At 34.1% G+C, this 15,505-nt stretch overlaps 2 protein-coding genes across 14 annotated transcripts in view; one reads left to right on the top strand and one right to left on the bottom strand.

Annotated features, from left to right (window-relative positions):
- Positions 1-15,505, top strand: part of LOC105219401 (DNA fragmentation factor subunit beta) — a 102,759-nt gene that overhangs the window by 27,668 nt on the left and 59,586 nt on the right. Inside the window, exon 5 of one of the 2 annotated variants that reach the window (XR_008470517.1) lies at positions 7,703-7,754. The gene's annotated coding sequence lies outside the window, so the exon portion shown is untranslated. Of the gene's footprint in view, positions 1-7,702; positions 7,762-15,505 lie in introns of those variants that run through there. The other variant, XM_054227694.1, reaches the window with a different exon arrangement.
- LOC105219402 (protein piccolo) overlaps positions 1-15,505 on the bottom strand; it is a 66,348-nt gene that overhangs the window by 13,945 nt on the left and 36,898 nt on the right. For 10 of the 12 annotated variants that reach the window (XM_054227689.1, XM_054227686.1, XM_054227687.1 and 7 more), the window contains exons 3-4: positions 2,004-2,758; positions 861-1,522 (exon numbers count right to left, since the gene is read on the bottom strand). In XM_054227689.1, coding sequence (XP_054083664.1) covers positions 861-1,522; positions 2,004-2,758 — 1,417 coding nt within the window. Of the gene's footprint in view, positions 1-860; positions 1,523-2,003; positions 2,759-3,011; positions 3,229-15,505 lie in introns of those variants that run through there. The other 2 variants (XM_054227690.1, XM_054227685.1) reach the window with 2 other exon arrangements.

Below are 15,505 nucleotides of genomic sequence, written 5' to 3'. Positions count from 1 at the left end.
TAGAGTTTCAGAGAGCTTATTAATTGAAAAAGCTTTAATTATATTTTCTCGAAGTTTATAGAGTTTCAGGGAGTTTTAATAGAAAAAGCTTTAATTATATTGTCTTGAAGTTTCTAGAGCTTTAGGAAGCTTTATAATAGAAAAGGCTTTAATTATATTTTCTGGAAATTTCTAGAGATTCAGGGAGCTGAAAAAGCTTTCCAAAGCTTTCTAAATATTAAAAAAATGGAAATTTTATAATAACTTCAAATAAACATTACGATATTGTAATTTCAATCTAAATATTTTATTATTATAAAGATATTTGAGCTTTTTTCATCTTAGCAAGGAATTTTAAGTTCTAAGCCTTGGCTTTCTGAGCTTCTCGCATAGTAAAAATATATGTAGATTCTTTTTGTACTTGGTAAAAATATTGCTTATGGATCGGTCCAACAAAAAACTTATATATTCAAGGTGTGATGAAAAAATAACGGAATTTTTCGTATTTAAAAAAAAATATATATTCAAAAAATTTAAGAATTGAACTTTTAAACAATTGAAAATTTTTAAATTCCCGTTATTTCGTGAACACAACTCGTATCTTATAATTCCAAATATAGTAGAGCTTTTTCTATCTTTGCGGGAAGCTTTAAGCACTAAACTATCGTTTTGTAAGCTTTTTGAATTGAAGATATTTATGCCTGGAGTTTTTCTGTACTTGGTAGAAGTAATTTAGCTTTTGGATCACCCCATATACATATACAAAAGTTTCCTCTAGAAGCACAATTACCTTTAATATTTCAAAGCTCTCTATGAATCTGTTCTACAAAGTTACTTACAAATTCCCGAATCGTACTTTTAAGTTCTATCATTTCACTTACCGGCTTGGGACCCTGATAGGCTGAAGCTGGTTGAGCCTGCTGTTGTTGTGGCGACACATTGTTATATATCGCAGTCGATTGTGGTTGCTGCTGTTGCGTCGGTGTACGTTGAGTGCGCCATGGCACAGTTTGTGCCGTTGGCTGTGAGTTGGGAGAGTTGTTGGCTGATGTTGCCGGTACTGTAGCGGCTGCTGCGCCGCTTGGTGTTGAAGTATACAGCTTTGTTGGTTGCTGTTGCTGTGCTAGCGGTGATATAGCTGGTGGAGCGCGTTGTTGTTGCTGTAGCTGCTGCTGTGGTTGTTGTTGTTGTACACCACCATATCTGAAGGGACTATCGGTGGCGCGTTGTGGCGGTGTGCCAGTTTCAGCGCGTGGACTATCCGTTTGACGCGTGTAGACATTAACACTTGGCGATTGTGGTGGTGCAACGCTACGGAACTCGGGGCGTGGCGATTGTTGTTGCTGCTGTTGTGATGGCGATGAAGCCGACAAGGGGGGTGTGTTGTTGTTATATTGTGGCTGTTGCTGCTGCTGCAACGGCTGATAGGATGGTGAGTATGTAGGCTGAGGTGGTGTGTATTGTTGTTGTTGTTGTTGAGTGGAGTTGTTGCTATTATAGTTTAGTTCAGGTTGCTGGGTAGTCGTTGTTGGTTTCTTGTAACCTATTGTGCGATTGAGAAATAAATGTTAGATACAAGTGTTGAGAGAAAGAAATAAATATTTTAAGGTTAGTTTCCGGAAACATTAGATTTTTTTGGTATAAGTTAGCGTGTGATTCGTGAGAGTTAGTGGCGCCAGCACCAATTAAAGAGTTAGTATACCTAGTTGGTTTGCTGAAATATTAATTAGTGGTAAACTTTATAAACTGTTCCAGAATGAGGTATCCTTGTGTGTACCAGGACCGTATAAGTATTAAAAGACCCCAAACCACAACATGAAATATTTGATTATATTAAGATGTCAAAGGTCAAGTGATGTTTCCATAAACCCTTTTGCTTATTTGGAATAACTCTTAACCGTTGCACAAACCACCAAGAAAAAAAAGGACCAAGGTTAAACCCATACAAAGCGTTGATGTGTATTGATGAAGTGATGAACCGTAAAATATAGCATTTCGCGTATATTTCTACGCGCATTTCTCACCATCGACATGTTCGTTGGCATCGTTGTTGTTGTTGTTCACATTGTTGTTGTTAAGACTGACTGGTGCTGGCTCACCGTAACCGACGCCGACGGCATTGCCATTAGCACCGGTATTCGGTGAACTAGCCCGATCATTTTCACCCACCATGGGCGATTTGGAACGATCGCGCACATACTCATCCTTCCAGAAGGTATTCTTCTCCACCGGCGGTGGTACTTTGCGCAATGCCGCCATTGGATTTGACGGTATTTTGATCTCGGGTCGGAAACCCAATGGTGGCGGTTCGAAACGTTGCGGTGTGGGCGACTTGCGTTGCGCGTTGGGCGAACCGGGCGCACTACCCGGTCCACCGCCATTCTGTGGTGGTGCTAATGTATTGGAGGAGCTAGGTGGTGGTGGTGGTGGCGGTGCCGATGTGCCATTCAATTTCTTACCCGCTACTCCGAGTGGCGCTGCTGGTGGTGGCGGCGGCGGTGGCAACACCTGAAACGGCATACCCATGCCGGCGGCACCGATTTGAGAGGCAGCACTGCCGCCCGGCGATTGCGGCTGTGTCGGTCTGTTCTGTTGTGATGCACCGGTGGCGCCCTCGGCCTGTGCGTTGCGCGCCAATCGCTTTGCCATGCGCTCCGATTTGATTTGTGAGAGATCAATGCCGCCCGGTGTGTAGGTGAAGGGTTTCTTGTCTTTTGTCACCATTGCATTCTGAACGCAAGCGGGCGCTTCGTAGCCCCGTTGTGCGGAGCCGCCATACCTGCGAATGGAAAGGAAGGACAGATATTTTATAATTAGTATAGAGTTGAATATTTCAAAATAAGTAATAAAAAAATAAAAATAAATAAATATCTTATCCTAAATATGTGCCCTCGAATGCCACTTTGATTAATTTTTTCCGCAAACAAACTATAAATTTTAAGTTTTTAATCTCTGAATGTGAAGTAAAAATAAATGATATTTGAACGCACTGCGTTCGTTGACGTCATAAAACAATTCTAAAATATGCGCACACGCAAATCGTTTATATTCTTTTATAATACGCTGCTCTACAGCTGACGCGTGAACTGTCAATTCTACAATATTTGTGCCAACTATTTTTTTTACGAATTCGCTGAAATGAAATTTTCGCAAAGGAATTATCAGCAAGCTTGGCTAAAAAGCGCAAACACGTGCGGTATCGACTGATGAGTTGGCAATTTAATTTATTTTTGTTTTTAATTTTTTTTTTTGGTATTTGTTGTTTTGATGAACTGCAGACTTCTGAAATGTTATGTTGTTGGTGTTAAAACCCAGTATTTTGTATTGTATTGTTTTTTGTACTTATAAAAACATGAAAATGTTTAGCGACTTTATCTGGTTTACGATGTCTCTGTTCTGACGCATTCTAACCAGACGACATGCATTTAATGGCTATTTGACATGCTTGACATGGAAACTAATGCCATATGTTTGCGGTTTTAAAAGCATAATTTTGAAAGATTGCAGTTTTTTGAAAATTTTCTGTTTTTGAAGTGGTTTAAATTTTCATGATTAGTGTATAATTAGCTCTTATATTTTCTCTTAGTGTTTAGCAGCTCTTCACATTTGTGTTGTGCGAGCTATGTTCAAAAAATAACGGGAATTTTTGGTTTAAAAAAAAAAAATTCATTCGTCTGCAATAATGCTGTCACCTTTAGAATAGTCCCCATGCGATATCATGCACTTATGCCAGCTTCCTCCCATCGTCGAAACACTTCTCAAACGCCCGATGTTTGGTATAGACTTCCATCTATACTTGTAAAATAACGTCCCTTTGAGGTTCTCTTTAGGTTAGGGTTAGGTTAGGTAGCAAGGAAATGGAAAAACACACGTAGACTTTAAAATGTAGTCCTTTGTGAAGCCCGGATCCCCCTTAGATTAACAAAATTAGGAGTCGACAAAGCGCCCTGAACCTACTACAAATCTGCAGAGATTCTTAACCTCTATATTCGCTATTTCGCGAGCATGCTCCAAAAAGTGAGAGCCAAGAAATCTCTTTCTTGATCTCTCAAAGGCGGGACATTCCAGAAGAAAGTGATGAGACGATTCCATCTCATCCTCCTCCATGCAGCTTCTACAGCTAGCATCCGGTAAGATTTTTAACCTTACAGCGTGGATCCCAATGGGGCAATGGCCAGTAAGAACCCCTACGACTAAGGAGAGGTGAGGTTTACTTAGGGCGAAAAGTTCAGCAGACCTACCGCGGTTAACCTTAGGCCAGAAGGATCTTGCGACTAAGCATGTGTTGGCAGCTGACCAGCGCCTACCCAGCTCAGCCGAAGCCCATCTGTCCAATAGCAGACCGCAGTAGGACAATGGTGCTCCTACATGCTTCCATGCTTCCAATAATGAGTCCGTCGTCCCTGACCTTGCAAGCTCATCAGCCTTACAATTCCCCGCGATTCCGCAGTGGCCAGGAATCCAGACTAGTCTGATTGAAAAGTATAGCGATGCCACCGATAGTGAGGATATGCATTCTCTTTAGTAAATTGGAAATATGAAAAAGTCACACTGAGTCATGTCTGGGGAATATGGAAACTAGGGCATCGTTGCAGTATTATTTTTGGACTGGTGAATATGGAGACTAGGGCATCGTTGCAGTTATATTTTTTGGACAGAGAATTCACGAACAAGCAAAGAAGTTCTTTCGTTTTAATAAACGGGAATCCCCAAGCTCGTAAAAACACTTCTAACCTCAGCGGCTGTTATTGACATTATTGAAAGCAATGAATACAGCTGAAAAGTTTATTGCATTTCAAATTTTGACAATTAAAAGCACATAAAAGTTGGATCCGAATGATGAATAGAGTTTTACAAGAAATTATAGCGCTATTGCTAACAGAGAATATTATTTTGGACGGTATTCTTGGATGTCTTCTTCTTTAATTAAAGAATATACAATAAAATTTAAGTTTTCACCTCCTGGAACTTGTTCTGTCCCCGTTCATGGGAGGTTAAACCATCCCATAGTCATGGTATGTCATTTTTGAGAATGAGAAGATAGCAAAGCTCTTGAAACCCTTATTTCAATTCAATATAAGCCATTATAATTACTGCCGGTTTAATTTAAGCTCACTCAGATTACATCTGAGCCACCACAACACCAAATAACCAAAATATTTACACCCAACTGATTGCTTGTTTACTTTTTGCTCTAATTGGCAATTTGTTAATTTCGAAAAATCGACTTCAGATCTTACTAAAAAATATAAAAAATATTTTTTTTGTAACTAACTGTTGCAAATCAAGTATTGCGGTGGCGCTTATACAGCTCTGAACACCACTACAGTTACAACTAAAACAGTTGTGCGACAATTTGAATTACCATAAGATTATAGCAAGACAGGTAATGCGAGCGATTAAAAATTATCTGTATGGAAATTAATTGCAATGACATTAAGAAATCGTAGGGAACCGCTAACCGCAAAGCCGACAATTTTAATACAAATGTTAAGGTTCTTCGGCGTCATATGTGTATGTAGGTATGTAAATGAGTGAACTGAAAAAAATGATTTTTTTATAGATTTAAACCGAGCAATATTCTTTCATGAATATATATAATGCGAGATACACATTAAGGGGCACACCTAGTGTGAAATTACCAAAAAATCAATTTTTTGTTTCATTTCAATTTCGGTAGATTACCTTTAAAAATAACATATTAAAATTTTTAAATCGATATCTCAAATAGTTTTTGAGTTATATCAGTTTAAAGGGCAGCCGCTCGGTAACAATGAAAACGATCATTTTATCTTTAAACGCGTTTTTCTCGAAACAGCATTTTCCGAATTTGCTGCAGTGATTACTCAAAAAAAAAATGATCCGATCACTATCGAATTTTTTTTATACATGTTCTATATAGAGTTCTCCGTACAATGACCTATCGATTTTTGATTTGATCAAAAAATCGAATTTTGGCAGGCCAAAAACGACCAAAATTTTGGGTAAACTCCGACTATTTTTTTTAAAACGCCGCCATATTGTCAATTTTTGATTTTCAGCAGTGAAGGACCTTTTTTTCGCGCCGTTGGAGATCGACTATAACTTAAAAAATATTAAATTTTTTTCTTCAAAAATTTCACTGTATATTCTTGATAAATGTATAAATATATTCTTAAAAATTTGAAATAATTGATAAAGTATTAAAAACAAAAAATTCCCAAAAATCGCCTTTTTTAGGCCATTACACTAGGTCTGCCGCTTAATAAAGCTATATATTGTCTGCAATTGTAAATCGGTACCGGTGATGGAGATCGTGCGATGCATCTGAAACAGTCGAACCAATTTTTTTTTTTAATTATTATAAGTTTCTTTTATTTATGAACTAAGACCTAACTAGAAGTTAATAATTTCCAAATTTCTTCGAAGTTTGAAAAAAATTCACTTTTTTAAGAAAAACAATTTACTTTAAGTTGCAAAATAAGTAGTTTAAATAATACTTTTGTCCAACTTTTTTAGTACAAATAGAAGATAATTTAATACTGAAGTTATATCACTTTGTTTTTTTTTTTCGATCGGACATATATTCTTTTTGCTATCGCCGGCACCGTTTTCTAACACTTGTGAAAATGAAAACTCAAGAAAACGCACTTTAAAGTCTGCCTGAGCATTCGCACCTGCTCAACGCTCGGCCACTAAAACTGCTCTAGCTTCGAAAATATGTCGAATTGGCCGCTGGAATTTTAAAGACATATTCATGGATAGTTTTGGAAGAGATTTAAAATAAAACAAAAAAATCGATTTTTTGAAGCCTGTAAAGCAGACGACTGCCTTAAATATTTTAAACTATTTAATAAATAATAAATAATATTTAAAAAATAATATTTATTAGTATGATAATTTAGAAAATATAATTGAACGTCATACACTTCAACTACGCCATAATAAATGATATATAAACTATTCAATGTCATAATAAACACCAACTATAGGCAATTATATTGCGCTGCCTCAAAAATACAAGATAAATAATCCTGAACGAGTTTGCGCTCATAATTCAAACGCTAATTTAACTATATACTCGTACATATTTTAATTCCACTGTGGAAATTGCATGAATTAAACAAGTTCCGCGCCCATTTATGGCTATTTTGCGATATGATTTGACAGGTGTCACTGTAGATACTGTGGTGTACTGGGTATTTCCCGTTCGTACGTGAAGTATGGTAGTTATTTCGTTAATCAAACGGGAGCCGTTTGGCGTACAGATATGGCAGCATGAATTTTATTTTATGCATATACATACAATTGTGTGCATGCAATTATGGTATTTTTCCAATAAATTAAATATGAAAATAATATAAATAATTGGAGAAAAAATGCCAACTTTGTGTGTTGTTGAACTTGAACTAACGCAATAAGGAAGTTGCGTTAAGGCGTTGTGGCATAGACATGGCACGCACTATAATTGGTGTTGTGCTTACGTTACGTTATGTCAAATAATATTTTCGTTGTTTTGATCACGATCACATAACAAATGTTTATAAATTATTTTAAAGTTTCATAATTATTACTAAAGTTAAATTATTCCTAAGAGAGTTCAACTCGTTTGTTTTCATGAATACAAAAAATATCCAAAAATAATAAAATCTTTTACATAAGTAGTTTTTAAATTATTTTTTATTTCCACTTTATTTTTCATAATTAAGACAGTTTCATTTTTTTTTAATTTTTTCCTTTTAAGGTGAACGTATACAAAAGGATACTAAATATGCGTAAAATATCTTTAAAGCAAGGTAAGTACAATTATCCAAAAATAATAGTACCAGTGGTGGATCCAGAAAAATTTTTTGGAGGGTTTTACGAAAAGTTTATTACTCAAGGTATTTTTAATATAGCAGTTCGCTAGCGAAAATTCAGTTATTATTGGACACGTTTTTTTTTTTTTTTGTATTTTTTCCAAAGTACGAATTTGACGCTAAAAAAGCTCGAGAAATATTTTCTTTTTATGAAAGGGTGATTAACTGTTCAGAACAAAACTTTCTTGCGGAGGTGAAAATGTGCAAACAGCGAACTTCAGGCAAGCATTTTCGGAATACTCTCGAAGCTTTAGAAGCAGTGAACAAAACGTCTTTTGGGAATGTTTTCCACATTTTACGCATATTGGCGTTATTGCCTGTTTCAATAGCATCACCGGAAAGAAGTTTTTCAAGTTTAAACATAATTAAAACCTATTTAAGAGATACGACTGGTCAAGATAGGCTTAATGGTCTAGCATCAATGAATATTCATAGGGATATTGATCTGTCAGTACATGAAATACTAGAAGAATGCTTTCAAAAACCAAGGAAAATATAACATGGAATGTGAGATCCCGTGTAATCCTCAATTAATCACTGAGCTTCAACGATACTGCTTGTACAAATATAGAGAAAGTTCGAATTATATAAATAGCAACAAAAATCTTGTAACTTATTATAAATGCTTATAATTTGATGTGATTTTTTTTATCAATAACCTCATTCCAAACCCATATCAACAAACATATATTTTTCTTTGAGTTTAGGGGGTGTTTTAACACCAAAACCACCCCCCTCCCCGGGAATCCGCCACTGAATAGTACTATTATACTCCATTTGGAATTTTTGTGTTTTTTTATTTTTTAAATATGATAACATAGAAAAGACTCGGTTTTAAAAAAAATTGAAAAAAAAATCGTTTTTATCGTAAAAAAATTAGTAAATCAGACTTTTTAAAGCTTTTCAAACAGCAGAAGAAATATAAAGTTCAGTGATAGATACTTAAACCTTAGATCATGTTAATATTTCGAGAAAAAGGGGACTAGTGAACAACATCATTAACATAACCAAGAATCCGAGCTTTGAAAAGTTGCTATTTAACTCTCTCAAGATATTAAGCTCTTGAAAACTCGCTCTAAACTAAAAACAAATCTTTAACAAAAACTTTTTAAACACATCCTTTAATAAGAACTGTTACTACAGTTAGAAAATAAGCTCTAGAATAATTTATGAAAGAGCTTAAAGTTCTCACGCGCTTTCCATTAAACTTACGAGCTTTCACAATACTTGGACACAGTTAGTTAAACTGCATTTTCTACTACCAAAGCACCCACTTTTTCCCAGATGTCACATTGACAGCTTAATAGTTGCCTAAATCGGTCAAACTCCGCGCAGGTGATAAAAATGACAACCGTTTTGGATATGAACAAACTTAACCAGTTCTACGAGCTTTGTTTATATTTACATATGTATGTATGCAACTAAGCACCACGAAATCATAATCATTTAAATAAAACACAATATTTTATTTTATTTTCGCAAGCATTCATATCAGCTCATTATTTTTTATGCGCCACCGCCATACTAACCACAAACATTCTCGTGCATACTCGTTTCTACACAGAACATTATTAGCAGTTGTAATTATGCGCTTTCACAAGCCGTTAAGCGTTTTAAGTGGAAATGCGTGTGAAGCGCGGAAAATTTTTTTGCTGCAAATGACCATGAAATGAAATTTTCAAATATCCATACAACTACAGCCATGTATTCTAATGTTAACTGCCATAATGTGTCGAGTAAATACGTTTGATTTGTTACACTTGTTTTCCAACTTTACTAGCTCTAAGCCAACAGGTTTCTCAGACAGATTTCGCAATCATCACACGCTTTTTTTGTTCGCTCTTTCACACAGAAAAGTAGGAAAGTAGTTCTAACGTAAACTACTTGTTAAGCGCAGACGGACACTTTAAAGTGGCAGCGCCACATCATTGAGCAACCGTCTAACTGCCACAGGCCAACGCCAAAGTTGTACATATTCATTTTTATTTTTCCAGGTAATGCTTTGGTGGCACCGCAAATTTGGGTCAACAGTCTAGTATGATCAGCTTTATAAAAATATTAATACAAACATATGTAGATTTGTATATAAAATAAATAAAAATGCTGCAAACACTGTACAGTATGTGGCAATTACAATTTGTTTGCTGATTTTATGTGGTTGCCACCTGATGGCCATTGGCATTCAACAGCGCTTTAATAATATGATTTTATTTACGCATAAAGTTTAAACACCAACTGTGTTTATGGTACTTATAATGTATACATTTTTTTGCAATGCCATCATTATTTATGTGCCATGTTATGTTATGTTAGCGCTTGATTAAGATCATTTAGTTAGAATTAAAATTATTTCTTATAAAAATATATTCTAATTGCTAATTTTTCAAAGCACTGGAAATATTTCTAGCAATTATTTGTAAAATAGTTGTTTAATTTAGTGTAAAGATTGCTAATTGACTAAATTATGAATATATCTGACACGCCTATAACTATTTATACACTTCAATTGTTGAAGATTTTGAAGCTGCTTGATGTAAACCTGACTTTAAATGTATGTTAACCTAAGAGATTAAGACTACAGTCCTTATCAGTACAATTTCCATAAGCTTCCTTCTTTGTTTCACATTTTTGTGACCTAATTCTCAGTGCCTTTTTGAAAAAAAAAATAAGTAACTCTATAAAGATATAACCTGAAGTTCTCAGAACACCACTACTCGCCACAATAAACATTCTACAGCTAACTCACTTGGATAGAACAATCAAATTGAAAATCTTCCTAAATAGATTTTTATTTACTCTTTCCACGTTGAATATTTTGAAGCTGATTGATTTAAATCAGATTTTAAATTTATGTTAACTTATAAAATTAAGACTATAGTTCTTATCATTAAGATTTCCTTAAGGTTTCTTCATAGTTTCCCAATTTTATGACCTAATGCCAATTTTATGGTCAGTGCCTTTTTGAAAAAGATAAGTGACTCTATAAAGATATATGGTATAACGTATGAAAGATACTGCAAACTAAAGCTCTCTGATCACCTCTACTCGCCATATTAATCTTGTATAGATAATTTCCTTACTAATTTACTTAAAATCATATCGAAAATATTCCTGTAATAATTTTTATTTACTCTTCACAAGTTGAACATTTTGAAGCTGCCTGATGTAAACCTGACATTAAATATATGTTAACCTATGGGATTAGGGCTATAGTTCTTATCGGTAAGATTTCCATAAACTTTTTTCTTTCTTTCCCATTTTTGTGACCTAATTCTCAGTGCTTTCTTGAAGAAAATACTCGTATATTATATTTCCAACAATTTAATATCATTAAGAGGTTAACTTATTATGATTTAAGAACTCTAAGTTTGACGTTTCCCGAGTGGACGGGACTACGAAATTGATTCAATAATATGTTCACGGTGTGCTCAGCAGTAGTTTTCTCCAGAATTATTCGATAATTGTTTTTTGTGCTTGCAACAACATCATCAACCTCTATGTTTAATCTAATAATATTAAGAGCAATTTCCAACTTAAAAACCAACTGTGCGATAATTAATTTAAATTTAAAAGCAAATAATAATTGCCTGAACCCTATGCGACCTCAATTTTAATCATCTGCCTGATGGCCTCCTCCGCACAAAACCACAAATAAACAATGTTCTATAAAATTCAAAGATCTGACTCATACGCGTACATTTGTTGTTTGTGTGATTTAATATAAAGAATTTAGCAATTTATTTCTACATGTTTTTCTTACATTTCGTGTGAGTAATCATTTTTCATCACTACCATATTTATTGAACGAACAAAACAAAGTGAAATGGAAAAATAAATTACAAATTGTTGCAATTGAATTTGGTGGAAGAAAATCGAGAAAATTAATTATTTGTATTTTCGTTGAAAAAGTGTGGCAGCTGGCGTGTAGCCGTATCAATATTATGCATTTCGTGTTATGTGAAGGTGTAGCCAGATATTTGCATTTCAATTGTAGTCAGTTTGTACGTGCTTATTTATTGATTTCCTTTCTGCTTTAATTTAAGTTATTTCACTTGTTTTTCAGCTATTGTTTTGGCAGTAGAACTGTTTAGTCTGCCTTATGTTTGAGGCTCTTCAGCAGTGTGTTTTCTTCGGGAAAAAAAATTGCCTTACACAAATGTTTATTGCTTGATGATCTCAGGGTATGCATTCGCAAAAACAGCCGGCGTTTACGTTTTTTACAGTTGTTTGGTATTCATCAGTATGATCCAACCTTGAACTTTTGTGCAGAATTATAATTTTGAAAAATATGAGAAATGCTCCGAATATTCGAAAGGCTTTTTGGGGCATTTTTTTGTTAAATAAATTAAGGATGAATTTACTAAAAAACATATCATTTAACATGATGAGACGAGAATAACCCGAAGATTTGGTTACTTCGATCCTTGCTGCGAGCGAAATATCAAGTAATTTCAATTCTGTTCGTCTTAAGAACTTTTTGAATGTCACCTGTTAGGTTAGGCTAGGTTTATAGGCAGATCTCTGCAAAAACAGAAGATCTCACTTAGACAGCCTGGCGCTGTCCATTGTGGTACCAATAAAACTCCCTGTGGATCAAAGACCTTTAAGATTCAGCGAAACGCTTGGAATCCATTACAAATTTCTTAAGACGGCCAATATCGATTCTAGCCAATTCGTTAGGATCGCCGAAAAAGCGCCTTCCGAGGTGTTTCAACCTCAGTCTGGCAAAAGCTGGACAATGAAGAAGGAAATGCTTAGATGATTCCATTCTCGCCTTCCTCCATACAGCTTTGGCAACTTGCATCTGCCACGATCCCAAGTTTCACCGCATGGGTACCCATTGGACAATGTCCAGTAAGTACACCAATGATCGCGCTGAGATGGACCTTGCCCAGAGAAAGCAGTTGAAAGGACCGCTTACGCTCCACAGAGGGCCAAAGGACCTCGCCACTGCACAAGTACTGGTAGTTGACCAATGTCACCTGTAAAGTCATCCATTCTATCGATAACTATTACACCGATCTAGTGGTCTCAAGACCAGAATAACCGGCCTATATTATGAATTAATTAGTAATACGATCGATTTTAATAACTTCAAAAGTGACTTAGTGGATTTTTCTGCTTAAATATCTTAAACCAAATATATTTTCTAACTACATACTTTTCGCTACTACTGTGTTGCTTCTATTACCCGTTTCTCATGGCATATCTTGAGCAAATTAAAAAGACTACTTCAAATATTTTTTCAGTCATTTCATGAAAAAAAAAATATTTTTCTATAAATTTCAGTGGCATACAGTATTGACATTTCTAATTTCTATGCGCCACTTCCTGCGGCGATCACAACTCAAGTGTCCGCTTTGACTGCCACTTCAAAAATAAAAAAAAAAGATCGCCATACCCGTTATGAAGTTGTTTGAAGTGTGGATAATATGCCAAGTAGTTGGGTGCTTTCAGAGTAGTTGCGTTTGAAAACTTAAGACTGACTCAGCTAAGCACCAGGAAAAAGTAAACAAAGCTGAATGACACTTTTGACAGTTAAATTATGGAAATCAAGCGTTATTGATAGGTGTTTGTAGCTTAACCGAAATCAATTGAGTAGTGAAATGCTGTTTTATTTGCTCAGAAAAAAAAGAAAACAGCAGCAAAAACTAATATTGCACACTCATTGCGGAGTCAGAGTATATATACTGTGACCTATTTTGTAACGGATTTATTTTTGTTAATAAAAATAGAAGAAATGAAGAAATGCATTGTTGTATTTTTAGTATATTTAACAAAAAAATTCCGACATTTTTTCGAAAACACTGCAGTTTTCATATACTTTGTCGCTTATGACAAGTCAAATGATTTGTTTGCGTTTCCAAATTCCAAATGTGCTTTCACTGCACAAAAATAACGAAATTTCTGTTATTCAAAAACATCGTAAAGATTTCAAAATTTGCAAAAATTATGATCATTCAACAGGTCAACAGGCGCTGACTAATCACTAAGAAGGAAGGCGTGTGTGTGTGTCTTTCGTGCTTGTAATGCTCCTCCCATAGCGGCACCACCCAAAAGAAAAGTCATGTCATTTGGCACGTCGCCGTATGTCCAAAGACTCTTGTGTATGTTAAAATATTTGTTTACTTTTTTGTGTATTTTTTACATTTTTTTCTGCAAACAAGACTCATTTCTTTGTGTAAAAAGCTTTTTTCTTTCAAATTAGCATGTTTGATGACATATAAATGACTAAATATATCGTAAATATGCATTTATATAAATCGATGTATATATATACAAATTTATTCATTGTTGCTTTATGAGTCTCAATTTGTGTATAACGTTTCATAAATAGAAATCTATAAAAATCATAAAAATGCGCATTTAGCTTGTTCCATTCTTAAAGGTAGTATTTTTGGTTAAATGCATTTTATTCGTTTAATGAGCTCGTAGAAATTTCATTTTGATTAAATACCACATAAGATCATAATTATAAATAAATATCTTTCTCAATCAACCCGCCTCAACCAATCGCCGAAATAATCGAGAAGTCAGATTTTTTTATATTTTCATAGAAATTTCTGTTTTAGCATAGTCGAAAGAGTTCTTAAACTGGGATGAGATAAAATATTGTACTAATTTTCAACTTTAATTGTGTGAATTTGTTTCAAATTTTGAAAAACAATTTTAGTTAGAATCATGTTTAAGCTATAGTAGTGCTGACAACCCTCCATTAAACCGTTGAAACAGGCTAAGGAGAACGTTTTACTGCATAAAACTTCGATTTATGTGCACAATGTGGAACAAAATTTACATTTGGCATAATTGTCTTTCAATTATTTAATCAGTTATATAAATTGAATGAAATTTATTTTGCTTCAGCCCCTTTAAATTGGCTCAATTCTCAATTAATTTCGAGTGATTAAGATTTTTCATTGATTTTCAAAGAAATTGTTGTAATAAATGTGAGACTAACTTGATGTTGCCAAGTTTACCAAATATTAACTTTATTAACCTTAAAATTTAATTGAATTCAATTAAGTTCAATGTAAAATATTTAAGTGAAATGTGTTTAACTGTTGTTGATTTACTAAAACTTATTTAAAAACTGATAATTGACTCAATTAGTTGTATATCAAGGAATTTCAACGCAATTAAGCTAATTGTCATACAATTAATTTAACTTAATTTTGTCGATGTAATGATATTTGATTAACTTTTAACTTTTTTCACCAAAATTTATGAAAAATATATCAATTTGTCTATTACTTCTTTAAAATATATCAACTCATATACTAGGAAGGTTAGTTTTAGACTTCGATAATTTCACTAATTTGATACAAAAAAATTGCTTATGTTAATTCAGTGCAATTGAAACTCATCTCTGTGTTCGCAATTAATTATTTTTTGTTATTTTAATTCATTTAATTCGTTCATTCGTAAAAGTTGCCTTAATTTTATTTCGATTTATATAGTGTTATTTTTCTTTAATTAACTAAATGTACTTAATTTTTTAATAATTGTATCTATTACTATGCCATTAAGTTGACTCAGAAAGTCTGTCATCAATTTTCTGGTTTTTTATGATTTGTTTATGTCATTCTTTTACTTGATTTTCAACTATTTTCCTATCAATATCTCTATTTGTTTCTTTTAATTATATAAAATTTACTTGTATTTCAATTCTAATAATTAGCAACGGCAAA

Source organism: Zeugodacus cucurbitae, chromosome 3 (assembly GCF_028554725.1).
Source record: "Zeugodacus cucurbitae isolate PBARC_wt_2022May chromosome 3, idZeuCucr1.2, whole genome shotgun sequence".
NCBI classification, from domain to species: domain Eukaryota; kingdom Metazoa; phylum Arthropoda; class Insecta; order Diptera; family Tephritidae; genus Zeugodacus; species Zeugodacus cucurbitae.
The sequence above is the reverse complement of the archived record's forward strand: the minus strand, read 5'-3'. Positions and strand labels throughout refer to the sequence as shown.